At 42.6% G+C, this 26,971-nt stretch overlaps 1 protein-coding gene across 8 annotated transcripts in view; it reads left to right on the forward strand.

Annotated features, from left to right (window-relative positions):
* TMEM232 (transmembrane protein 232) overlaps positions 1 to 26,971 on the forward strand; it is a 244,565-nt gene that overhangs the window by 132,701 nt on the left and 84,893 nt on the right. For all 8 annotated transcript variants that reach the window (XR_008847464.1, XM_056537479.1, XM_056537476.1 and 5 more), the window contains exons 11-12: positions 7,375 to 7,550; positions 19,135 to 19,382. Coding sequence is in view for 7 of the 8 variants with exons in the window: in XM_056537479.1 (XP_056393454.1) it covers positions 7,375 to 7,550; positions 19,135 to 19,382 (424 nt within the window). In the remaining variant the exon portion in view is untranslated. The remainder of the gene's footprint in view (positions 1 to 7,374; positions 7,551 to 19,134; positions 19,383 to 26,971) is intronic.

The raw sequence follows: 26,971 nt of genomic DNA on the forward strand, positions 1-26,971 counted from the left end.
ATTTTTCTATTACAACTGCTTGTAAGGAAAATGGACATGCCAAATAAATTATGTATTGATTCACATATACAATATGTCTACTTTATGTTTGCATCATAAAGTTTACATGTTTTTACTTTTTAAAGACATTAGAGGGCTTCCAAGTTTAGTAGCGATTTTCCAATTCTTCGCGAAAAATTTCAAAATCTGAATTTTTCAGGGACCAGTTCAGCTTTGAAGTGAATTTGAGGGTCTTTATGTTAGAAATTCCCCCATATTTGTCCCCCATATTAAAACTGCACCCCTCAAAGTATTCAAAATGACATTCAGAAAGTTTGTTAACCCTTCAGATGTTTCACAGGAATAGCAGTAAAGTGGATGAGAAAACTAAAAATCTATTTTTTTTTTACAGTAACATGTTCTTGTAGACCCATTTTTTTTTTTCATTTTTACAAGGGGTAAAAGGAGAAAAAGCCCTGCAAAATTTGTAAATTTTTTTTTTTTTTTTTTTTGGGGGGGGGGGGGGGGGGGCGGATGTTTGTTAAAATGGAATGTGAAAATGAAAATTGCTTATTTTTTTTTCCACTAAAATACTGGTATTACCCCAAATTTTTCATTTTAACAAGGGGTAATAGGAGAAAAAGCACCTCAAAATTTGTAACCCCATTTCTTCTGAGTACATAAATACCCCATATGTGGACGTAAAGTGCTCTGTGGGTGCACAACATGGTCCATAAGAGAAGGAGTTCCATTGGGCTTTTGGAGAGAGAATTTGGCTGGAATTGATGTCGGGGGCCACGTACGTTTACAAAGTACCCATGGTGTCAAAACAGCAGAAACCCCCCACATGTGCCATCATTTTGGAAACTACACCCCCCAAGGAACGTAACAAGTATTTACACCTCACAGTGTTTGAAACAGTGGGCCATAAAAATGAAAAATTTGATTCAAATGCTGGTGTTACCCCAAAGTTTTAATTTTTCACAAGGGGTAATGGGAGAAAATACCCCACAAAATTTGTAACCACATTTCTTCGGAGTATGGAAATACACCTCGCAGTCATGGCTGTAAATGTTGGCACCACTGAAATTTTTCTAGAAAATTAAGTATTTCTCACAGAAATTGCAGTAACACATGTTTTGCTATACACATGTTTATTCCCTTTGTGTGTATTGGAACTAAACCAAAAAAGGAAGGGAAAAAAAGCAAATTGGACATAATGTCACACCAAACTCCAAAAATGGGCTGGACAAAATTATTGGCACCCTTAACTTAATATTTGGTTGCACACCCTTTGGAAAAAAATAACTGAAATCAGTCTGTTCCTATAATCATCAATAAGCTTCTTACACCTCTCAGCCGGAATGTTGGACCACTTTTCCTTTGCAAACTGCTCCAGGTCTCTCTTATTGGAAGGGCGCCTTTTCCCAACAGCAATTTTGAGATCTCTCCACAGGTGTTCAATGGGGTTTAGATCTGGACTCATTGCTGGCCACTTCAGAACTCTCCAGCGCTTTGTTGCTATCAATTTCTGGGTGCTTTTTGACATATGTTTGGGGTCATTGTCCTGCTGGAAGACCCAAGATCTTGGACGCAAATGCGACCCAAAATCTGTTGTTAATCCTCAGATTTCATGATGCCTTGCACACATTCAAGTCACCCAGTGCCATAGTCAGCAGAACAACCCCAAAACATCATTGAACCTCTACCATATTTCACTTTAGGTACTGTGTTCTTTTCTTTGTAGGCCTCATTCCGTTTTCAGTAAACAGTAGAATGATGTGCTTTACCAAAAAGCTCTATCTTGGTCTCATCTGTCCACTAGACATTTTCCCAGAAGGATTTTGGCTTACTCAAGTTCATTTTGGCAAAATGTAGTCTTGCTTTTTTATGTCTCTGTGTCAGCAGTGGGGTCCTCCTGGGTCTCCTGCCATAGCGTTTAATTTCATTTAAATGTTGATGGATAGTTCACACTGACACTGATGCTTCCTGAGCCTGCAGGACAGCTTGAATGTCTTTGAAACTTGTTTGGGGCTGCTTATCCACCATCTGGACTATCCTGCATTGACACCTTTCATCAATTTTTCTTTTCCGTCCACACCCAGGGAGATTAGCTACAGTGCCATGGGTCGCAAACTTCTTGATAATGTTGCACACTGGGGACAAAGGCAAATCTAGATCTCTGGAGATGGACTTGTAACCTTGATTGATATTTTTCCACAATTTTGGTTCTCAAGTCCTCAGACAGTTCTCTTCTCTTTCTGTTGTCCATGCTTAGTGTGGCACACACAGACACACTATGCAAATACTAAGTGAACTTCTTTCCTTTTTATCTGCTTTCAGATGTGATTTTTATATTGCCCATAGCTGTTACTTGGGTTTAAAGGAGCATCACATGCTTGAAACAATCTTATTTTTCCACAATTTTGAAAGGGTGCCAATAATTTTGTCCAGACCGTTTTTGGAGTTTTGTGTGACATTATGTCCAATTAGTTTTTTCCCCTCCCTTTTTTGGTTTAGTTCCAATACGCACAAAGGGAATAAACATGTGTATAGCAAAACATGTGTTACTGCAATCCTTTTCTGTGAGAAATACTTCATTTTCTAGAAAAAGTTCAGGGGTGCCAACATTTATGGCCATGACTGTATGTAGACGTAAAGTGATCTGCGGGCACACTACAGGGCTCAGAAGAGGTTTTTTGGGGGGTATATTGCACTTGCACTTGGCACACTATTTGGGAAACTACATCCCTCAAGGAACGTAACAAGGGGTGCAGTGAGCATTTACACCCTACTAGCGTTTGACAGATTTTGGGAACAGTGGGCTGTGCATATGATAAATTCAATTTTTTATTTTCTCGGACCACTGTTCCAAAAATCTGTCAGACACCTGTGGGGTGTAAATGCTCACTGCACCCCTTGTTACGTTCCATGAGTTTCCAAAATGGGGTCACATGTGAGTGTTTGTTTTTTTGTGTTTATGTCAGAACCGCTACAACGCATCAACAATCAGCCATTCCAATGCAAATTACCAATTTAGGCCTCAAATCTACATGGTGCGCTGTCACTCCTGAGCCATGTTGTCTGCCCGCAGAGCAGAGTTCAGCCCCATTTTTTCCTAAGGGGTAAAAGGAGAAAAAGACCACCAAAAATGTGTAACACAATTTCTCCCGAGTACGAAAATACCCCATATGTGGCATTAAACTGTTGCCTTGAAATTCGACAGGGCTCCGGAGTGAGAGAGTGCTATGTGCATTTCAGCCTTAAATTAGGGATTTGCATAGGGGCAGATGCAAGCATGGTGTTTGCAAAACTCCCAGCATACTTGGACAGTCAATGGCTGTCCGGCAATGCTTGGAATTGTTGTTTTGCAGAAGCTGGAGGCACCGTTTAGGAAACGGTGATGTTCAAGACATTTTATATTTTATGGGGGAGGGGGGGGGGTTTAACTGTGTAAGGGTTTGTGTATACGTACTGTTCTACTTTTAATTCTGTGTAGGTGTAGTGTAGTGTTTTTAGGGTACATGCACCCGGGAGGGGGTTTGCAGCGAGTAAATTTGCAACAGCTCAAACTCGTATCAGGAAACTCCCAAACTCACTGTAAGCCCCCGCCCTTGTGAATGTACCCTGTACTTTTTGTTTTTGGGGGGGGGGGTGCACGGGTGCGCAAACCTCCAGCTATTTCAAAACTACAACTCTTAGCATGCACTGATAGACCATGCATGCTGGGAGTTGTAGTTTTGCCACAGCTGTGGGCACACTGGTGGGGGAACACCAAGTTAGGTAACAGAACCTAACTCAGTGTTTCTCAACCAGTGTGCCTCCAGCTGTTGCAAAACTACAACTCCCAGCATGTACTGACAGCCGAAGGGCATGCTGGGAGTTGTAGTTATGCAACAGCTGGAGGAACTCAACTAAAACTGCCAGCATGCCTAGACAGCCGTTTGCTGTCCATGCATGCTGGGAGTTGTAGTTATGCAAGATCTGGACGGCCACAGTTTAGAGACCACTGCACAGTGATCTCCAAACTGTGGCCCTCCAGATGTTGCAAAACTACAAGTCCCAGCATGCCCAGACAGCAAACTGCTCTGCCTGGAATTCCATGGGTGGACAGAGCAGTGGAACTGAACTTTAACCCGCCACCCCCGATCTGCGATTGGTCGGTTGGTCATTCCTGACTGACCAATCGCAGGGATAATAGGGGTGGCAAATCTGCCACCACACTCCTATCCTTCAGAGTGATCAGTGCTGTCTCAGATAGCACCGATCACATTTATTTTCCAGGCCATTGGGTGACCAGAGACCCGATTGGCCCGGAAAAAATGTAATTTGCCGGTCAGAATTGACCGGCAATAACAGCAATCATTATGATTTCATCAGGCATCCTGTTCCGATCACCACCTAGTGTGGCGGTGACTTGAAAATCGGAGGGCGTACAGGTACCCCCCGTGGTCCTTAAGTACTGGAGGGGTTAAAGCGTACCTATCAGATGCCACAAAAAAACTGAATTAATATGTTACTCAGTACCGAATCCTCTCCATGTACATCTAATTTTTTATGCCTCTATCACATATATTTATTATAAAAATTCCTCTTTTCATAAGCTCACAGTGTTAGAAATCCTCTCATGGTGTATCCATCCCTTGTGGTGGAGAGAGGTGATTGGTGTGTCTGCTCATGCAGCCTTGTCCATGAGTCATCTCTTGTCCATGACTCATGGACAAGCTGATGCTGCAGGATTGGTTAGTGTTCCAGTAGGTATGGGCACTCCTTGTGGTTGTTGGCATTTTCTGTATTCAATTTTAATATTTTTTTTATAAACAATCATATTACAAAAGGTCGTTTTGGATCTGACTGTGCCCATTTAATAGAATGTTGTGTAGGTTGGTGTGGCCCTGCCATTTCCTCTTCCCCAGTAAGGGTTTTCCAGAATTTTTTTTCAGACAACTCAGCTGTTGGTTTTCTAGGCCCATAAAAGACTCTAGTAAGCTGTGTTCCCACATTTGTGTGTGTAATGTCCATCAACATCTGACAAAATGCATTGAAAAAAAAAAAAACATGCATTTTTAAAGATACATATTTTAGTTTATACTTTCTTTTTAGCAGCAGCTGACAAAACATAAATGTGCAACAGTCTTACTTGTAATAAAAAAGACTACTGGAAAAAATACAACCATTTTTTATTATACTGTAATTTTTGCAGAGTCAACCACTTTCCCGTAGACTTGTATAGAGCTCATTCAGTTGTAATTTTCAGTTCTCTGCTTACAAAACATACAGTGAAAAGTCAACTAATTATTTTCCTTTGTTAAAGAAGTGATTTTGCTATTCTGCATTTATATGTGGAAAAATGCAACTGAACAAAACAAAAAGAAAACACACAGACTAGGATCATAACCAAGAAAGCTACATGAGTTTTGTATCGGGTTTTCTGGGCAAAAATAATTAATTCTCCATGCCTGGGGATCTTGTAAAATTAGCAAACAAGCTAGAGTCACAAGGGATCGACCGATATCGATTTTTTTAGGGCCGACACCGATAATCTGTCACCTTTCAGGCCGATAGCCGATAACTTATACCGATATTTTGGTATAAGTTAACGGCTATTTCAACCCCCCACCCCGGCGGGGCAGAAGCCGTTGCAGATCAGTGATTTAAAGCGGGTGCTTTAAATCAATGAACTGCAGGGGCTTTTGCGGTGCCAGAGACCGCCGCTGCTGCCCGCTTCTCTCCCCCTGCCTGTCCTGAGTATAACCACCACAGTTGCCCCATCGCCTCCCCCCCTCATTCTGTGCCCACATACCGCCGCTGCTGCCCCATTGCCTTCCCCCATCCTCTGGCCACATGCCACTGCCTCATCGCCTCCCCCCATCCTCTTCCCACATACCGCCGCCGCCCCATCGCATCCCCCCATCCCGGTGTTATACTTACCTGTTCCCGGGGGTCCGCGATCCTTCTGGCTCTGTCGGCGTCCTGCGCTGTCACTGTGCGCACTAACGGTGATGCCGGGTTGGGGACGTCACTCGTCATTACGCAGCACAGCAATAGTGCAGGAGCCAGAAGGATCGCGGACCCCCGGGAACAGGTAATTATAACACCGGGGATGGGGGGAGGCAATGGGGCGGCGGTATGTCGGCAGAGGATGGGGGAGGCAATGGTCGTCCCTGGCCGGGGGGCGGGGCATTATCGGCATATCGCAAAGGTAATTGCCGATACCGATAATGTCCAAAATTGCGATTATTGGCCGATAATATCGGCCAAACCAATAATCAGTCGATCCCTAATAGTCACACATGTCACACATTCTCCCAGTACCTGTGATGTTGTCATAATGTAAGTGTCCCACCGGATACTAGTTTTGGTGCTTAGTTAGATCCCAGACAGGTTGGTGTTTATACTATTTATCCGCAGAATGGGACATAAGTGTCTGATCACTGGGGTTCTGACACTGGGACTCCCTGTGATCTCCAAAACAGGGCCCCACTCTTCCCGCTGAGTGCTTGAGCCCATACCTTCTGGGGTTTACTAGTCTCCGCTTATCACTGGCTGAGGCAGGACATAGCTGGGATTGGTGATTGGCTAAGTGGGCTTTACTGCCATGACCAGTTAGTCTGGGCAAGTAGTGGCCGGACCACTCAGTAAGATAAGTCAGACCCTGTTCTGATGATTGGGAGGGGTCCCAGTGGTCAGACCCAAGACTGAATATTGATTGGCTAGTCCAACACACAACTGTAATCTTGTGATGTAATGTGTTTATAATTATAAAAAACAAAAATACTTAGGGGAGACAGGAAGACCGAGCTCCCACTATGGAAAATTAAGGCAGAATCTGCACTGAAATTCTATAGGTATTCCACCTTGAATCAGACTCTCATTGACTTTAATGGGTTTTGCACACAGTGGAATGTCCATGCGGAAATATCTGACTTGGTTCCTAATTCCAGTGAAGAGAAAGAATGTTCTTTCTTACTGTGGAATGCGCAAGTAATATCCCATTATGTCATTGGGACTTTGAATTTATGCAAAATTTTGTGGGGTGCAAAGCAAACTGCAGCATGACTTTATGGGGACAGCTCTTGCTGACATCTGGCACCCCTTCCATCAAATGTTCAGCAAAGCTGTGGCACCCATACTACACAGTGAACAGGGCCATAGGACATTGGCTCCATTTACTGTGTAGTAGGGATGCCAGGGGTCAGCATTTACTGTGTAGTAGGGATGTCAGGGGATAGCCCTGAAAATCTCTTAATTTTACAATATGTATTGTTATAGGGTTGTTGTGTGAATTATGTCACAGCCTCTCACTCATTAATACAACAATAAAATCAGTTACCTTCTATTCTGGTTTACTGAATTTTTTTATTGATCGTAACAATGTGTTTGTTTTTTTTGTAGACCAATTAAAGTGGATTATACATTACTGCACAGTTTACAATTTAGCTAAAATATGTCATGAGCTTCAATGGGATGCCAGTAGGGATGGCCTAAAAAATGCAATATGTAAAGCACTGGACAAATGGAGAAGTGTACAAAACAGCACACAAGTCCTGGATGCTGAGAAGGTTGCAGAGGTTTGTACAGAACAACACAAAATCACTTACACCATACATATTGCATGAAAAGTAAATATTGTATAATTTTTGCATAGAAATTAATTAGAATTGTGGTCTATAGTGTTTTTTTTTATTGTTTTAGAATACATTTACACATCTGTATCTTCTGTGAGTTTCCTCCTAAGGGTTTAAGACGTGGCGGGTTTTCTGTGGTGAAAATCTGCAGCAGATTACAGTGATTGCAATGTATATGCGAACGTTCCCTTAGGGAGGGTCAGGCTGAGTTTAAAAAAAAAAAAACATTACTCCTTTTCCCAATTCCCTTGCACTTACCAGGTCCCTGCTTATATCCACTTTCTGTTACTGTACAAAAATGCAGTTTTTTTCCCCACTAGTCCCTACCAAGGAAGTAGCAAAAAACATGAAAAAATGGCTAAAAAGAGTACAAATGTGAGAACAAATTGCTTGTAAAATTAGCTGTTTAAACTGCAAATACAATGCCTTAAAGAGTACCTGTCACCAAATAAAACTTTTAATATAGTGTTCCTTGTGTAATTAGCAGACACTTTCCCATTCACTTGCTTTTAAAAATATCAACATAAATATGTTTAAAATGTAATAGAAAATAAACTGCTTTTGGTCTCCTCCCGGCCTGGCAGGAGACCAAACTCAGGAAGTGCTTCTCTGCTCTGAGCTTGATTGACAGCTGCCTTACTGAAAGCTGCAAAGAGCCTCACTGAAACATGCATAGAGCCTCACTGAAACATGCACAGAGCCTCACTGAAAGCTGCACAGAGCTTGAGGTCTTCTATTCATCACAGCGCTGCAACAATGTGAGGGCGGAATTGGTCCCCCAGTAGGCTTCAGTGATGTCATGCCTGCTGGGAAATGCCCACTTTCTCCTGTTGGGAGATTTCACTATGTGAGAATAAAGGTATGATACAGAGCTTTTTAAAGCTCTGAAATTTTTTTAAGAATTGGAGGAGTGTTAGGAGTAGTTAGGGAACATAGCCTGAGTTAGTTTAGAAAAGTTTATTTGGTGACAGGTACTTTTTTAAGGCTAGGATCACACCTGCTGTATTTTGCTGCATATTTTCTGCAGCTGATTTTGCTACCTATTGATTTCAAAGGGTAGGAAAATACGTAGCAGCAAAATACAGCACGAGTGACCCTACTCTTAAAGGAACTTTCCTAGACATATATGTGGATGACCTTTCCTTAGGATAAGCCATTAATGCTTGGGGGTGTTGCTAGGGTCAGTGTTCCCCAGTGTGGTAAAAAAAAAAAAAAGCTGTGACTCAGGCCAGCAGCACGATTCCAATCGACAGTCATTTACTTTCCCTCTACTTCTCTAAGCCACCCAGATCTCCACCATGACTACTTCTTCTAGCCACAACTTTATATTCAATAAATGTGCCCAGGCTGTGTGAGAACAAAAAAAACTGTACTTACCTCTTTCACTTCTCCATAGCCTTTATTATCACTCACCTGGTCTTTGTGATCTCTGCTGATCTCTTTACGATCTCTGCTGAACGATTCCTTGTTCTGCAGAAGGCATGACACATTGCTGCTCCGCCAGCGGTTTCTCGCCTCAGACAGTGATTGGCTGAGCGGCAATGTGAGGTATTGTCTGCAGCACCAGGAAGCCAAGTTTAGCAGAGACACAGACTGGGTGCCATGATAAACAGGCTGCAGGGAAGTGAGGGAGGTAAGTACAGGTTTTTTTATGTTCTCACACAGCCTGGGGACATTATGTACATAGACAAAAACAGTGACATACACATGTTCACACCCACACAAACACACCACTCACACACATATTTTTACGAAAGTATACCACACCATATGGACTTACATAAACTCATACAATACATCAGTGGTCTCAAAACTGTGGACCTCTAGCTGTTGTATAATTACAACTCCCAGCATGTCACCTGTACAACCATCGGCTGTCCGGGCATGCTGGAAGTTGAGATTTTGCAACTACTGGAGGTAGTATGCTTCATGCAGCCAGTCTCCTCACATATATGTCACTCCCTCCATCATAGACAGCTGTGAATTGGAGATAGAAGCAAGGAAAAGAATGCAGCTGAGGTGATACAGAGGAGGAGGGCAGAGGAATCGGCACAGCGGCTTCCTGTATTGATACTCAGTGACCTCTGCAGGTTGTTCTGCTTATTCTGCCCCTCCCTCTCCTCTCTGACCCGACATAAAGCTCCATACAGGAAGAAGACTGGAGATGCACAGCATAGAAGTACATGTAAGTAATGCTGTTCATCCTCAAATACGTAATTAGCTGCCAAGTCAGGGGATCCAGCCCTGACAGCTGCGCAGGGACATGGATGGGTTGGGGGCTGCAGGGACAGTGTGTTACCCAACCAAGATTGCACCCAAACCCTTCAACCCCCACCCCCCCCCCCCACCCCCCGTACACGACTGAATGTTTTGATTGTGGTGACCAACAAGATGAAGGCACATTATTATTTACTCAAACACAGAGGTTTATGAGTAGAGGGATTTCTATATGTGCTGGGTACTGCAGCTTAGTCATATTCAAGGAAAGAGACACAATCACACCCATACGTATTGCACTATGCCCATGTAAACAATGAGGGGCTGCAGTGCTTGCCGGAGAACTGAAGCCCCTCCATTCTGATCATCAGTTGGAGAATTTCCACTTGAATTTCTTGCACGTTGCCCTTTCAGACCTTGGAGAGGTAATATTATTATGTCATATAATTATTGATATATTAACACATTATTACGTCCATTATATGATTAACATCATAGTAATCATTATGTCCTTTAATATCAAACATTCTCTTTCTGTTTATTACATTCATATAATGCTTTGTTCTGTATGTAAAATATATGTGACAAATATTGCTAAATATTACAGTCTAATATTGTTACGCTGTGCAGAAAATGATCCTAATGCTTCAGACAGGTACATATACAGTAAATATGGAACAGAAGAGAAGAATGTGACATTTTTCTGGGCAATAAAATGTTTTGGAAAAAATGATATAATAGAGAAAATGATACACAATAATTTGAGCTAGACTTCTTTGTTTAATCAATTTAACAGCATATGTTGGCAAAACTCTGTATTTCCACTGAACATTACCACCCTCAGCCATCTGGTGCTGTATCTAAATAATTTATATGTAGCATTAATCAGATTGTATTTTTAGACACCACAGATGCTATGAATGTAACTTTGTTAATTTAGAAAAATACTTGGCTTCTGAGAGACATTAACAAAATATTGAATTACTTAGCCTTTTATGCTGCATAAATTTTCTGTTTAATGTATAAATAGTACAGATTGACAAGACAATCTAAATTAATAGCTGGATACATTAGAATAGGCAGACAATGAAGTTATTAGAAACAATTAATTTATTCGCTCAAATTTTCATTTAATTATATCATAAGGAAAAAGTTATCTTTATTCTTATACGTAGTTATGAATGTTGTATTAACACTTTCCTAGTCTTTAAGTTGTACATTTAATAGCAAAGGATTTGCATAAATTAATAGTACAAGCAAATATTGGAAAAAGAATATATATCTTAAAGGGGTACTCCGCCCCTGGCATCTTATCCCCTATCCAAAGGATAGGGTATAAGATGTTAGATCGCTGCTGTCCCGCTGCTGGGGACCCCTGGGATCGCGGCTGCGGCACCCCGCCATCATTACTGCACAGAGCGAGTTCGCTCTGTGCGTAATGACGGGCGATACAGGGGCCGGAGCAGCGTGACGTCATGGCTCCGCCCCTCATGACATCACGGCTTGTCCCCTTAATGCAAGTCTATGGCAGGGGGTGTGACGACCGCCACGCCCCCTTCCCATAGACTTGTATTGACGGGGCGGGCCGTGACGTCACGAGGGGCGGAGCCGTGGTTCCGGCCCCTGTATTGCCCGCCATTACGTGCATAGTGATCTGGCGATCTCGCGATCTGACATCTTATCCCCTATCCTTTGGATAGGGGATAAGATGTCTAGGGGCGGAGTACCCCTTTAATATAGAAAAATCAATCTTTTTCCACTTATGAGCCATTTCTTCTCTCCCCCCCCCCTACACTGATCATTCTTTCTTAATCCACTGCTAAATCTTGGTCTTGGGAGACCAAATTAGTGCACTGAGGGATCAGTTACATAGTGCCTATAGAGAACTATGAAGATGGGATGGGAAGAAGCAGAAGCTGATGGAGAGTGGCAGAGCAAGACAAGACATAGCTGCCGCCTGTAGTATTCATTTTACTGGCTCACCTCACAGCTACACTCATTACTGCTCTATAACATCCTCCATTTTTCTTCTGCTTCTGAGGGTTAGCTAAAGAGCAATATAGGGGAGCAGGATATCTTCTTGTGTGTTCTATGTATAGGACACATTATTCAAGATGAAATGGTACATACAAAGTATAAACTGCTAAAACAAATGCCAGATTCAAGACAAATAGTGGCCAGAAATAGTGCTAAAAGTATAGGTATGCTTTAATTTAGGATGTGCCAGTATGCCGTTTTCTGCCATAATAGTGGGCATAGTAATGCTTTTACTGCAGAAAGGCAGCACTATTATCTAAAAACCACCCATAGTGCAAGGTCTTCTGAAATTCTGAGAAATAAAAAGAGATAACTTGAAATAATCTATGCCACACCAGTAAAATGTATAGGGCACAGAGGCAGTTTTCCATACTGGCTATATGTGTCTGTGCAAAGGTGTATCTTGTTTCCTGCAGTACATGCAGGGCCAGACTGGAGAAAGGGAGAGCTGATCAGGGGCATGGGTGTAACTGATACAGCAGCGGCTATGGAATCCTATCCTTGCGTGCCATGTCCCTGTTGAGTGCAGTATTTTTGTACAGTGACATCATTATTGTTTTTTCCTCTGATGTCATGGTATGCATTATCCTTAGATTTAGGCATCACTGTATGATGTATACTTATATATGTATATTGTAACATCACTGCGTGCATGATCCCTGTGTAGTGATATCCCAGTAATAATAATATATCCAGGGCTGCCATCAGAAATTTTGGGGCCCCTTACACAGGTCAAGGCCTGGGCTCCCTTCAACCGCTCCCCGCCCCCAGGTAATTTTTAGATTGCATACACTTACCAATGCTGTGCCATAGCACAGAATTGATCAGTGTTATCGGCGCTACCTTACTACAGGCTCTTGAAGCTTTCTGCACTAGTGGAGCACAGGTCAGACGAGCCGGAGGCAGATAGGTACCCTCCGCTGAGCTGATACCACAATTTTGCCGTGGTCCTGATCAGCTCCTCTGGGCTATCTGGCAAACTATTTTCATACTTTTAGATGCTGCAATGCACTTTGATTGTGGCATCTAATGTGGTTAATGCTGGACATCACCCTGAACTCTGGCATTAGCCACATGTCCCAGCTTTGGTGATAGCAGGAGGAACCAACCGGTTATGAAGCATAGAACTGGAGGGGGGACAGGACATACATTTACACCATGCATCCTTAAGGAAATACACATACACAGCCCCATATGCGTACATAGCCTCTATATACTCATACACAGCGCCAATACACACATACAGTCATGGCCGTAAATGTTGACACCCCTGAAATTTTTCAAGAAAATTAAGTATTTCTCACAGAAAAGTATTGTAGTAACACATGTTTTGCTATACACATGTTTATTCCCTTTGTGTTTATTGGAACTAAACCAAAAAGGGGAGGAAAAAAGAAAATTGCACATAATGTCACCAGACTCCAAAAATGGTCTGGACAAAATTATTGGTACCCTGGACAAATAAGATTGTTTCAAGCATTTGATGCTCCTTTAAACTCACCTGGGGCAAGTAACAGGTGTGGGCAATACAAAAATCACACCTAAAATCAGATAAAAAGGAGAGAAGTTCACTTAGTATTTGCATTGTGTGTCTGTATGTGCCACGCTAAGCATGGACAACAGAAAGAGGAGAAGAGAACTGTCTGAGGACTTGAGAACCAAAATTGTGGAAAAATATCAACAATCTCGAGGTTATAAGTCCATTTCCAGAGATCTAGATTTGCCTTTGTTTACAGTGCACAACATTATCAAGAAGTTTGCAACCCATGGCACTGTAGCTAATCTCCCTGGGCATGGATGGAAGAGAAAAATTGGTTAAAGGTGTCAACGCAGGATAGTCCGGATGGTGGATAAGCAGCCCCAAACAAGTTCCAAAGATATTCAAGCTGTCCTGCAGGCTCAGGGAGCATCAGTGTCAGCGTGAACTATCCGTCGACATTTAAATGAAATGAAAAACTATGTCAGGAGACCCAGGAGGACCTCACTGATGACACAGAGACTTAAAAAAGCAAGACTACATTTTGTCAAAATGAACTTGAGTAAGCCAAAACCCTTCTGGGAAAACGTCTTGTGGACAGACGAGACCAAGATAGAGCTTTTTGGTAAAGCACATCATTCTACTATTTACCAAAAATGGAATGAGGCCTACAAAGAAAAGAACACAGTACCTACAGTGAAATATGGTGGAGGTTCAATTAGAGCTGGGCGGTATGACCAAATATGTGTATCACGGTATTTTTGTAACTTATGGTGGTTCCACAGTATATAACGGTATTTCTTTCAGCCCCACCCCCCACCCAAAATCATGTGACCCGCGAGCGCTCTTCTGCTCCCCCCCACCAAATCGTGTTACCTGCGAGCGCTGTTCTGTCCCCCCCACCAAATCATGTTACCCGCCAGCGCTGTTCTGCTCCCCCCCTCAATTAATTATCAGCCCAGCAGGGTACTACTCACATATGTCACCCGCAAGCACTGCCCTCCTCCTCTTTGTTGGGGGCCGCCGGCGATGGAACTCACTGTACACCAGTGGTCTCTAACCTGCGGACCTCCAGATGTTGCAAAACTAAAACTCCAAGCATGCCCGGACAGCCCACGGCTTCTTACATGACAGTGGGCTCAGCCTATCACTGGCCGGGGCGGGACATCGCTCCTGCTGGTGATAGGCTGACGGCTGTCCGACATTCCAGTCCCCAGCGTAAGGCCGACGTAGGTAAGTTAAAGTTTATTTTCTTTATCTTTTGCAGCCCAGGCATAGGGATACAGCATACAGCAGTGGTCTCAAACCTGCGGACCTCCAGCTGTTGCAAAACTACAACTCCCAGCATGCTGGGAGTTGTAGTTTTGCAACATCTGGAGGTCCGCAGGTTGGAGACCACTGGCGTACAGTGAGTTCCAGCGCCGGTGGTCCCCAACAAAGAGGAGGAGGGCAGTGTTTGCGGGTGACTTATGTGAGTTGTACCCCGCTGGGCTGATAATTAATTGGGGGGGGGAGCAGAACAGCGCTGGCGGGTCACGTATGATTCGTTCTCCGATGTGGGGACAGCGCAGCGCTGGGCTTATAATTCATTCCCAAGGGGGAGGGGCCAAACCGGTTTTGCGGTATGTGAAAAATTCATATCGTGCAGCCCAAAAATTTCGGTATGAAGCGGTATACCGCCCAGCCCTAGGTTCAATTATGTTTTGGGGTTGTTTTGCTGCCTCTGGCACTGGGTGTCTTGAATGTGTACAAGACATCATGAAATCTGAGGATTACCAACGGATTTTGGGTCACACTGTACAGCCCAGTGTCAGAAAGCTGGGTTTGCATCCGGGTCTCGGGTCTTCCAGCAGGACAATGACCCCAAACATACGTCAAAAAGCCCCCAGAAATGGATGGCAACAGAGTGCTGGAGAGTTCTGAAGTGGCAGCAATGAGTCCAGATCTAAATCCCATTGAACACCTGTGGAGAGATCTTAAAATTGCTGTTGGGAAAAGGCGCCCTTCCAATAAGAGAGACCTGGAGAAGTTTGCAAAGGAAGAGTGGTCCAACATTCCGGCTGAGAGGTGTAAGGAGCTCATTGATGGTTATAGGAAGCGACTGATTTCACTTATTGTTTCCAAAGGGTGTGCGACCAAATATTAAGTTAAGGGTGCCAATAATTTTGTCCAGCCCATTTTTAGAGTTTGGTGTGACTTTATGTCCAATTTGCTTCCCCCCCCCCCTTTTTTTTGGGGGGGGGGGGTAGTTCCAATACACACAAAGGGAATAAACATGTGTTACTGCAATCCTTTTCTGTGAGAAATACTTCATCTTCTTGAAAAATTGGGTGCCAACATTTACCGTTATGACTGTATATGGCACTGAATACATAATCTGAGACTTTAAAACCTCACTTTTAATACTTCTTCTATAAACCATATATCAAAAAAGAAAGTGAAAAAAACTGTATTTATACATATATGCATCTTTTTCAGGCCGCCATCTTAATACTAGCCGCCTGTTCACACCGACTATATATGCACACTTGCAATTTTCAACACCAATGTGTTACAGTCTTATACAATCATGTGTTCCATCTCCATCGCCAGAATCCTTGTCAGTTATTTTATATATTTGCATGTATTCAGAATTAGTAGTGTGAGTTATGTAGTCACACTCATTATTAGAATATAATTGAGAGTTTGTTTTTAGCGCGTTTTAGAGCACTCCAAAACATCAATGTATAAATCCTCTCTGGCAGACTACATTCTCAGTCTCTTACTGCATGCTATCAAATGAATGGCATTTAATCCATACAGTGCATACAACGTAACTGTTCTTAGGACATCCTCATATCTGCAGGTACTATTAGTTACACAATTCCCACATTCTAAGATTAGTCACATGAAGTGAACAAACAATCCTCCACATTAGTGTGAAACAAAAAACCTGTTATCCTGATTTTGCTTCCTAATTGGTCCGGTCAGGCTTTCCTTTTCCTTTTAGACTCTATATGTTTCCAGCTGTCCTGTCATCAGGAATTGATGTGACAGTATTTATAGTCATAAATATGTGGCTTAGCGTGCATATGACACGCCGATGATGGCAGCCATAACACATACACCCACATGGCCATCATACACAGCTTCTATATGCATATACACTGCCACTATATAGACACACACACTGCCATCATACACACATATACACTGCCTCTATATACACATACACTGCCACTATATAGACACACACACTGCCATCATACAAACATATACACTGCCTCTATATACACATACACTGCCACTATATATACACACACAGCCATCATAAATATATACACTGCCTCTATATACACACACTGCCCCGATATACACACATGGCCATCGTACACACATACACAGCTTCTATATGCATATACACTGCCACTATATAGACACACACTGCCATCATACACACATATACAGCCACTATATACACATACACTGCCACTATATATACACACACAGCCATCATAAATATATACACTGCCTCTATATACACACATTGCCCCTTTATACACACATGGCCATCATCCACATCCACAGCTTCTATATACACACACTGCCCCTTTATACACACACAGCCATCATACACACACACACACACACACACACACAGCCATCATACACTGCCCCCATACAAGTAAGTACCTGTGGGCAGTGTAGTCTGTTGCTCCGCTCCTCTATTGCAGGAACTGGGCAGGAAGAGGAGGGCCTGCTGGTAACTGAGAGCCACGCACAGGCATGTCTCATACCAACTGCAGCCCCTGCCATTTTAAAGTGACAGTGTGCTGCCCTCCGGACGGCGCTCCCTCTCGCTCCAGCCCTCGCTGGCCAGTTTGGGCCACAGACAGGACAGGGCTGGAACGTAAGAAAAGTCAGTCAGTGTACAGTGATGCCTCCCCCCCCCCAGCCGTCAGTGAGTGACAGTCACTCACTGACTCGCAAGAAAGAGTGTTGGGGCCAGCCGGGCCCCCCCTTACTGTTGTACCAGTTATACCCCCCTGATGGCGGCCCTGAATATATCTGCAGTGATAGCAATATATGTATTATCCCAGTGATTCTGATACCACAACACATTACAGTGATCCCTAAACTTACAATGGCCTCAACATACAATAGTTTCAACATACAATGGTCTTTTCTGGACCATTGTAACTTGAAACCAGACTCAACATACAATGTTCCGGACAGTCCAGATCTGTGAAACGCGTCCATGGCCGGAAGAACTGACCAATCAGAATGGGCAATTTACTGGTAAAACACCTGTATTAGTGAAGCGTATGCACTGACTGATGTCTGGTAGCGCGCCCTACAGTACAGGAAGGTATTACATGTTCTGTACACTTTACCTGTACCAGGGTTAGCTGCTCCTTTGGACACCAGGTGAGGGCGGCTCCATGTTACTTTTTTAGGACATTGCCTGTACTGTACAGGACCCCGAAGAAGCTCCTGTCCTCTACATAGACCAGTGTTTCCCAAGCAGGGTGCCCCCAGCGGTTGCAAAACTACAACTCCCAGCATGCCCTGACAGCCTTTGGCTGAAATAGACAGTGATTTACAGCTCCCAGCAGATCCTTATTACTTTTATATGTAATGCTTTGCTTTATCTATATTAGTTATCTACTTATTTTTCTTTAATTCTCACTTTTTCCTATTTTTGGATGACATTTTGGTGCTTTTAGAACCAATTACCAGGTTTCCATAGAGTTATGGTCTCAACATACAATGGTCTCAACATACAATGGTTGTCCTGGAACCAATTAATATTGTAACTTGAGGGACCACTGTATCTACTGTGACAATGTTGACATTATTTCACTACTGTAACATCACTGTGCATTGTGAATTTGGGCCCTACTCCAGCTTTTGCTATGGGGCCCCATGATTACAATTTTCAATTTCTCAGTTGCTTCTTAAAGGGGTATTCCAAGAAAAAACTTTTTTATATATATCAACTGGCTCCAGAAAGTTAAACAGATTTGTAAATTAGTGATGGTAGTGGATGAGATCTCATCCACTACCATCACTACTTTTCCTTTAATTTCAAGGTGGTCTGAGGATTCCACCAGGATAGAGATCTCGGACAATACATACTAAGCAGATTGAGTACCTCCAACTCAGCTTTTTTAGATTTGTAAATTACTTCTATTAAAAAAATCTTAATCCTTTCAGTACTTATGAGCTTCTGAAGTTAAGGTTGTTCTTTTCTGTCTTAAGTGCTCTCTGATGACACGTGTCTCGGGAACCGCCCAGTTTAGAAGAGGTTTGCTATGGGGATTTGCTTCTAAACTGGGCGTTTCCTGAGACAGGTGTCATCAGAGAGGATTTAGACAGAAAAGAACAACCTTAACTTCAGAAGCTCATAAGTACTTAAAGGATTAAGATTTTTTAATAGAAGTAATTTACAAATCTGTTTAACTTTCTGGAGCCAGTTGATATATATATAAAAAAAAAAGTTTTTTCCTGGATAACCCCTTTAAATACCCAAAACAGCAAGATTAAGGGGACTTTATAATGTAGAAGCTATGAGCTGCAGACCATACATTTATATTGTGCTCAAGACATTAGGAGCTGCACCTGAGGATTGTATGCTGTGTGTATAGAAAGTAGCTTGTTTTTGTTAATAAAGCATTCCTACAAGTATATATCCTTAATGTTTGGCTGCCCATATCCATTTTATGTAATGCTCTTTCCCTGTTGTTTCAAAGTATCAGTCTTATATATAGACTAATGTGTCTTTTAATGTTTTTCTTGGTTTTCTCCTTTCAAAAGGCTGAGGTAAATGGTCCTACAAATCCCTTTATTAGTGCAACTGCTAAGACTCTGTCAGCCACTGAGAGCCTGGCCTTTTTTCAGCATGTGGGATGCAGACTTGCAAGTGCACTTTCACAGCAGTTCCTACCCCCTGTGGTGCCCTACATCCCTACGCCTCGGAAACCTTTTCAGAAACAGGTGCCTAGAAAAGTTCTTGATGTAACAGAACACAGCATGGATAAGAAAACATCACGTCTCTCTTTGAGGTACAACACTCATTTCTTTTTTCTTTGGACTATACATACAGCAGATACTTTAGTACAATGTGTGCAAGTGGGGAGAATGGCTCCATAAACACATTTCAAATAATGGAAATGACTTGAGTATGTCCTTGACTCGCCACATGCTTTCATCTCACAGTATGGTAAATGTTTCTGATAGTTTGCATTTCTTTATCACTAATGGTCTGCAAACAAAGTACCGTATGCAGATCAAGTGTTCTTCAGACATAAGTCTGCACTGTTGAAATGGAAAGATCCGTGGTATTATCAAGGCAGTATTTATAGCCGCATTTCACTTTTTTACATATGCCTGCATATTAATACACATTCATTACCCAATTGCTCAGGCTGGTGACACTGAGGACCATATCGGTGCAGGGAGAAAATAAGGCAGCGGACTACAATTAGGACATGTGAAAGTAGAGGAGGGACAAAATAGGGTGTATTTCTAAATAGTAGGAACACTTCATCATTTTAAGTCAGTGAATGCCACATTTATGGTTCACCTAACAAATATATGCAGCTGCATATGCATTGAGGCAGAGGAAAGCAGAAGACTTGTTTTCGCTGTAATCGTCTCTTTGCCTATATAATTGCTGTGCTGGGAAGAGCTCCTGCAGTTATTTCCCTGCTAACACTGATGCTTCCTCCTCCCACTTCTCCTGCATACTCTTTCACTGTATTTTGAGTGTCTGCTGTGAATTGGGTCAAATCCTGGATCCTGTCCAGCAATATCTGTATGCGTCTCTGTGGTAGGCAGAGAAACTGATTGCAGTTAAAGAAGGAAGGTATGTTCAGACTTGTATCTCTGTAGGTAACCATGTGATCTACAGGGTAAAGGCTCTATTATAGAATATGAAAACCATGATGGGACCTTCCCTGCTTGAAAGCCCTCTATTAGGCAGAGCTGAATATCACAGTGAAGGGAGGCTTAATTATTCATTACAGTTCATTCAGTTTCCTACTGTTTTATAGAGGATAGCTTCAATTTGGAAGAAATAATAGTATTTCAGAAAAACTCAACATAAAAGCAAAGCAAGACAGTATAATTGAACTGTTGACATCCCGCTGCTTACCTTGGCCAAGCCACATGCTCGGTTCTTCCGCCTGGCTGCTGGCTCTGGAATTCCTCCTTTGCACTGCTGCAGGTGGCGACAATTTTTGGCGCACTCCGTAGGGGGCATGCGTCTTACAAGTACTGTTACTTAAATGGTTAGTACACATCCCCGATTTCTGCCCTCCTCCAATCTCTGCCAGGCACCACCTATATAATCCTGCTCCATCCATCCTCTGGTACCTCAGCAACATTGCAGACAGAAAACTTTGCAGTAGAAACTACTGAGTTTCTGTGTTCCTGACCTAGCCTGTTACTTGATTTGACTCTCCCTCTGTCTGATCCTTCTTGTACCTTGCTGATTCTCTAGTGCATGACCCAGACTGTCGACCACGCCTCTACAACCAGTCACAGCTCAGCTTTCGTTTCTCAAAAATAAGCTGTGATTGGTTGTTGGGCTACAAGTCTGTAAGAGAGATTCTTTAGAATTACACAACTTTCCTGAGTGGTCCCTCCTGAGGAGACCTCAATCTCCATCTGTAGTTCCACTCATCGGGTATCGCCAGAGTGACTGTTGGTTCTCTGCTCAATCGCTGCCATAGCTCTGCAACTCTGCGAGCCCTTGTGGTCACTACAGGCAACAATGGCCCTGATTTACTATTGTAAACCTGACATTTTTTTCGTGGGGTTGTGCACCAGAAATTCTGTCTGCGCCAGAATTGAAAAAAACCCAATAAACTCTCCATTTTACTCAGAAAACCCCAAAAAGGGGCATGATCATCGGGAAAAGGAGGCGTGTTCACCAAAAAGGGGCGTGTTCCCGACATTTTCACATAAACACAACATATTTACTAAGGTTTCCACAGAAAATGTGGTGGATTTGGGCTGAGGAAAGCACTACAGATCAGAGCATGTGTAATAAAAGCCAAATGTAGGGAAAAGTGCAAAATTAAAACCCACAAAGAAGCCTACACTCCACTCTTAGTAAATCAGGGCCAATGGGGGTACATCAACTGGGACAACAACAAATGCAAATGGAAAACTCAAGAAAATGGTAAGGTGGAAGAAGCGTTAAACCTGCCTCTTACACCTTTCACGTGATGGACAATAACATAGCAGGACATCTCTTTCCTTGGATGTTGGAGTGAACAATTAGTAGTCCATCTAGTCTGCTGTATGTACTTCGAAAAACATTGCATATTACATCGGGATTCTTACCCTTTCCAACTAAACATTATGAAAATGTTTCTAAAATTATAGAAATGGCTACTCATAGATAAATTAGCATTTAGGTCATTACACTCTCTACATATATTATATTGCAGCCACTGTACAAAGGGTATTTCATTCCCTTTTTATTATGTTCATCTTTCATTTTCTCCACTTCATTAGAAGAGGTAAAATTAAAGTCTTCATTTCCAATCATGAATTATTTAGACCATTTTAAATATCATGACGCCTTGAAGTTGAAGGCTTCATTTTAATGTCTTGTATGGTTCGACTAGACAAAGGAGAAACTTTCTATTGCAATAAAAAAAAAAAAATAAAAAAAAAATAAAAAATATATATATATATATATATATATATATATATATACATATATACAGTGGGAACACTTTGTAACTCACAATATAACTCCAAGTCAATCACACTTCTGTGAAATCAACCTGTTCACTCAAAAAGCAACACTGATTGACAATCAATATCACATGCTGTTGTGCAAATGGAACAGACAACAGGTGGAAATTATAGGCAATTAGACACCCCCAATAAACAAGTGGTTCTGCAGGTGGTGACCACAGACCACTTCTCAATTCCTATGCTTCCTGGCTGATGTTTTGGTCACTTTTGAATGCTGGCGGTGCTTTCACTCTAGTGGTAGCATGAGACGGAGTCTACAACCCACACAAGTGGCTCAGGTACTGCAGCTTATCCAGGATGGCACATTAATGCGAGCTGTGGCAAGAAGGTTTGCTATATCTGTCAGCATTGTGTCCAGAGCATGAAGGCGCTACCAGGAGACAGGCCAGTACATCAGGAGACATGGAGGAGTCCGTAGAAGGGAAACAACCCAGCAGCAGGACCACTACCTCCGCCTTTGTGCAAAGAGGAGCAGGAGGAGCACTGCCAGAGCCCTGCAAAATGACCTCCAGCAGGACACAAATGTGCATGTGCCCACTTAAACCGTCAGAAACCGACTCCATGAGGGTGGTATGAGGGCCCGACGTCCACAGGTGGGGGTTGTGCTTACAGCCAAACACTGTGCAGGACTTTGGCATTTGCCAGAGAACACCAAGATTGGCAAATTCGCCACTGGCACCCTGTGCTCTTCACAGATGAAAGCAAGTTCACACTGAGCACATGTGACAGATGTGACAGAGTCTAGAGACGCCGCGGAGAACGTTCGGCTGCCTGCAACATCCTCCAGCATGACCGGTTTGGAGGTGGGTCAGTAATGGTGTGGGGTGGCATTTCTTTGGGGGGGCCGACCAGCCCTCCATGTGCTTGCTAGAGGCAGCCTGACTGCCATTAGGTACCGAGATGAGATCCTCAGACCCCATGTGAGACCATATGCTGGTGAAATTGGCCCTGGGTTCCTCCTAATGCAAGACAATGCTAGACCTTATGTGGCTGGAGTATGTCAACAGTTCCTGCAAGAAGAAGGCATTAATGCTATAGACTGGCCCGCCCATTCCCCAGACCTGAATCCGATTGAGCACATCTGGGACATCATGTCTCGCTCCATCCACCAATGCCACGTTGCACCACAGACTGTCCAGGAGTTGGCGGATGCTTTAGTCCAGGTCAGGGAGGACATCCCTCAGGAGACCATCCGCCACCTCATCAGGAGCATGCCCAGACATTGTAGGGAGGTCATACAGGCATGTGGAGGCCACACACACTATTGAGCCTCATTTTGACTTGTTTTAAGGACATTACATCAAAGTTGGATCAGCCTGTAGTGGGGTTTTCCACTTTGATTTTGAGTGTGACTCCATATCCAGAGCTCCATGGGTTGATAAATTTCATTTCCATTGATAATTTTTGTGGGATTTTGTTGTCAGCACATTCAACTATGTAAAGACGAAAGTATTTCATATGATTAGTTCATTCATTCAGATCTAGGATGTGTTATCTTAGTGTTCCCTTTATTTTTTTGAGCAGTGTACTTTGCTTTCTTCTTATCCTGTAAATATTTGGTTGGTAGAGCATATGTTTGTTTTCTTATTGATGTATAAACTGCAAAGAGTAATCGGATATCATTCTTCTAGATGGTTTGCTTTATTTTTAAATGGAAATTGATATCTGTTCCTTACAGCTTAGTTTAGAAATAAATATTCCTATGAGGAAATAGATATGCTTTAAGGGTATGTTCATACGTTCCTTACATGCTGTGGATGTCGCTCATGAGCATAAAAACTTGCTACCTATATACTATGAGATTACCTGCAGATTTTTGTGTGCAAAATCTGCAGCAAGCATGTGTGAATGTACCCTAACATAGTGTCTGCAGCAAAAATCGACAGCAATATCCTGATATAACACATAGCTTTTGCTGTGAATTCACATTATAATCTAGTAATGTTTTGGTATTTGAATGTATGCCTTTTATATGCCTGTTTATGACATCTATCTAGTGCTATGTTTTTCAATAAAATATGTGCAAGAAAAAGTTTCATGTTGTAGACAGTGAGATATAAAGCAGATGGGCAGAGTCATGTTTGGCTCTGTGGGAAAATGTTGTAATTTATAGTTTATTGACTTAAAAGGTCACTGAGTTTTCAAAAAAAAAAATAAAAAAAATAAAAGTGGTTAAAATGTAATAGGGAGATTTTTTGATATGTCCTAGGGAGATTCAATAAAAAGAGTTCAAATGAGACCGCACCACATAAAGGGGTATTCTGGGCAAAAACATCTTATCCCCTATGGAAAGGAAAGGGGACAAGATGTCTGATCACGGAGGGGCCCGCTGCTGGGACCCCCCACAATCTCCCTGCAGCAGCCCGCATTCTATGCGTAGCTGCGTCTGAAGTTTCGGAAACCTCTGGGCTTCCGAGACGGGGATGTGACATCACGCCACGCCCCCTCCATTCATTTCTATGGGAAGGGGCGTAACGGCCGCAACGCCCCCTCCCATAGACATGAATGGAGGGGGTGTGGCGTCACGTCCCCATCTCGGAAGCCTGGAGGTTTCCGAAACTTCAGGGAGATCGCAGGGGTCCCGCTGCTGGGACCCCCTGCGATCTCCCTGCAGCAGCCCGCATTCTATGCGCAGCTGCGTCTGAAGTTTCGGAAACCTCCGTGCTTCCGAGACATTGACGTGACATCACGCCCCCTCCATTCATGTCTATGGGAGGGGGCGTTGCGTCCGTTACGCCCCCTCCCATAGTAATGAATGGAGGGGGGTGGCGTGACATCACGTCCCCGTCTCGGAAGCCCGGAGGTTTCCGAAACTTTAGACGCAGCAACGCATAGAATGTGGGCTGTTACAGGGAGATTGTGGGGGGTCCCAGCAGCGGGCCCCCTGCGATCAAACATGTTATCCCCTATCCTTTTGATAGGGGATGAGATGTTTTTGCCTGGAATACCCCTTTAATTTAGCCATGTTAGATTCACAAGCTGACCAGACGGACGCAATCCCAGCAGACTTCCAAATGTCTGAACGGAATACGTCCAGCATGCACTACTTCACTACATGATTTAGAATGTATTCCTGCAAAGTTATAGTACAATATCAACATTTTGACCCTTTACATGTGTGGGTTGTTGTCCTAGGGAGATATAGCGACTGCTAGAATGAACCAAAAGAAGACAGAAAATAGCAATGGAGGGCATTCCCATTGCTCTTTTAGCAATACTAACCTCACTAGTCAGTCTCCCTTTAAGAAACTATACAAATTTAGTATTTATGGAATCATACCAATCTAAAGGTTACAGATAACATGTCAATATTACTGCTCAATAAACGATGTAAAAACAACTTTACAAATATTTTTTTTTCTGTTTCGCCATACATTATAGTAAAATGAAAGGTGTCATTAAAAAGTTAAATTAGTCAAAAACAAGCCCTCATATGATGAAAAATTAAAAGAGTAAAGAATAAAAAATGCAAAACTGAAAATGTTATGTGTCCTCAAGACTTAAAGGGGCACTCCATGGGAAAACTTTTTTTTAAATCAACTGGTGCCAGAAAGTTAAACAGATTTATAAATTAAAGATAATAATGTGTAGCTCACTTATGATATAGAGAGTCAGTGAAGAAAAAGCCCGGGGCTTTGAAACGCGTCTGACCTTGTCTAAAGCACAAAGACATTAAGTGTATATCACTTTAAAAGAACCTAACCGCTCAATTACCAACTTGCAACTGCTGGATGCCTGCGGTATCGGGACCACCATTACGCGCGCTCTGCTAGAGCATCATTGGGACACGCACCTGTTGTCGGTTATTCACTCGCAGCCCCGGACGGCAGAGCTCCTGGACACCACTTCTGGACACTACTCCGTTAGGCCGGACGCCTCTCCGTGCCAGCCCAGGACATTCGGAGCCCCCGGAGAGCCACTCACCCCGACCGGAATACAGAGAGGCACTGCATCCATCGCGGCCGTTGAGGAGGGTGAGTGGTGCTGTGCACCGCGATACATTCGCTACAATTATACTTACTGATTCAGCTTACTTGCTACTGTATCCAAGACCACAACACTGTTGCAGGACTTATAATTGATTTACCCCTGATAAGTCATACTATTGAGTCTCTGCAAGACTATATGATACTTGTGACACTCCCGGCATCCACGCTATATTTGTGATATTTAGCATACAGCATTGATGGATTCTATTTCTTCTCAAGGAGACTTGTGATCATTGAAAAGAGACTTTTTATCTTTGCAGCGGATATTAATTTATCTTTTGTATTTTTGTGCTATATTTTTTATTAATATTTTTTATTAACATTTTAACATTTTATTGCCTTTCACCTGCCAGGGCCCTGCTAGGTGATTGGCTGTATATTATATTGTTCTACATAATAAACACAATTTTATTTTCACTAAAACAATTGGATCCACATTCTATTCACTCATTTTCTTCTTTATCCATACCCCTAGTGCTTTAGAGGACTGTTTTTTATATATTTTATATATATTTTTTCCTATATTAGATTTATAAATTACTTCTATTAAAAATTTTTAATTTTTCCTGTACTTATTAGCTGCTATATGATCCACAGGAAGTTCTTTTCTTTTTGAATTTCCTTTCTGCCTGACCATAGTGCTCTCTGCTGACATTTTTGTCCATTTTAGGAACTGTCCAGTGTAGGAGCAAATCCCCATAGAAAACCTATTCCACTCTGGACAGTTCCTAAAGTGGACAGAGGTGTCAGCAGAGAGCACTGTGGTCCAACAGAAAGGAAATTCAAAAAGAAAATAACTTCCTTTGGATCATACAGCAGCTGATAAGTACTGGAAGGATTACAATTTTTTAATAGAAGTAATTTACAAATCTGTTTAACTTTCTGGCACC

Source organism: Hyla sarda, chromosome 1 (assembly GCF_029499605.1).
Source record: "Hyla sarda isolate aHylSar1 chromosome 1, aHylSar1.hap1, whole genome shotgun sequence".
NCBI classification, from domain to species: domain Eukaryota; kingdom Metazoa; phylum Chordata; class Amphibia; order Anura; family Hylidae; genus Hyla; species Hyla sarda.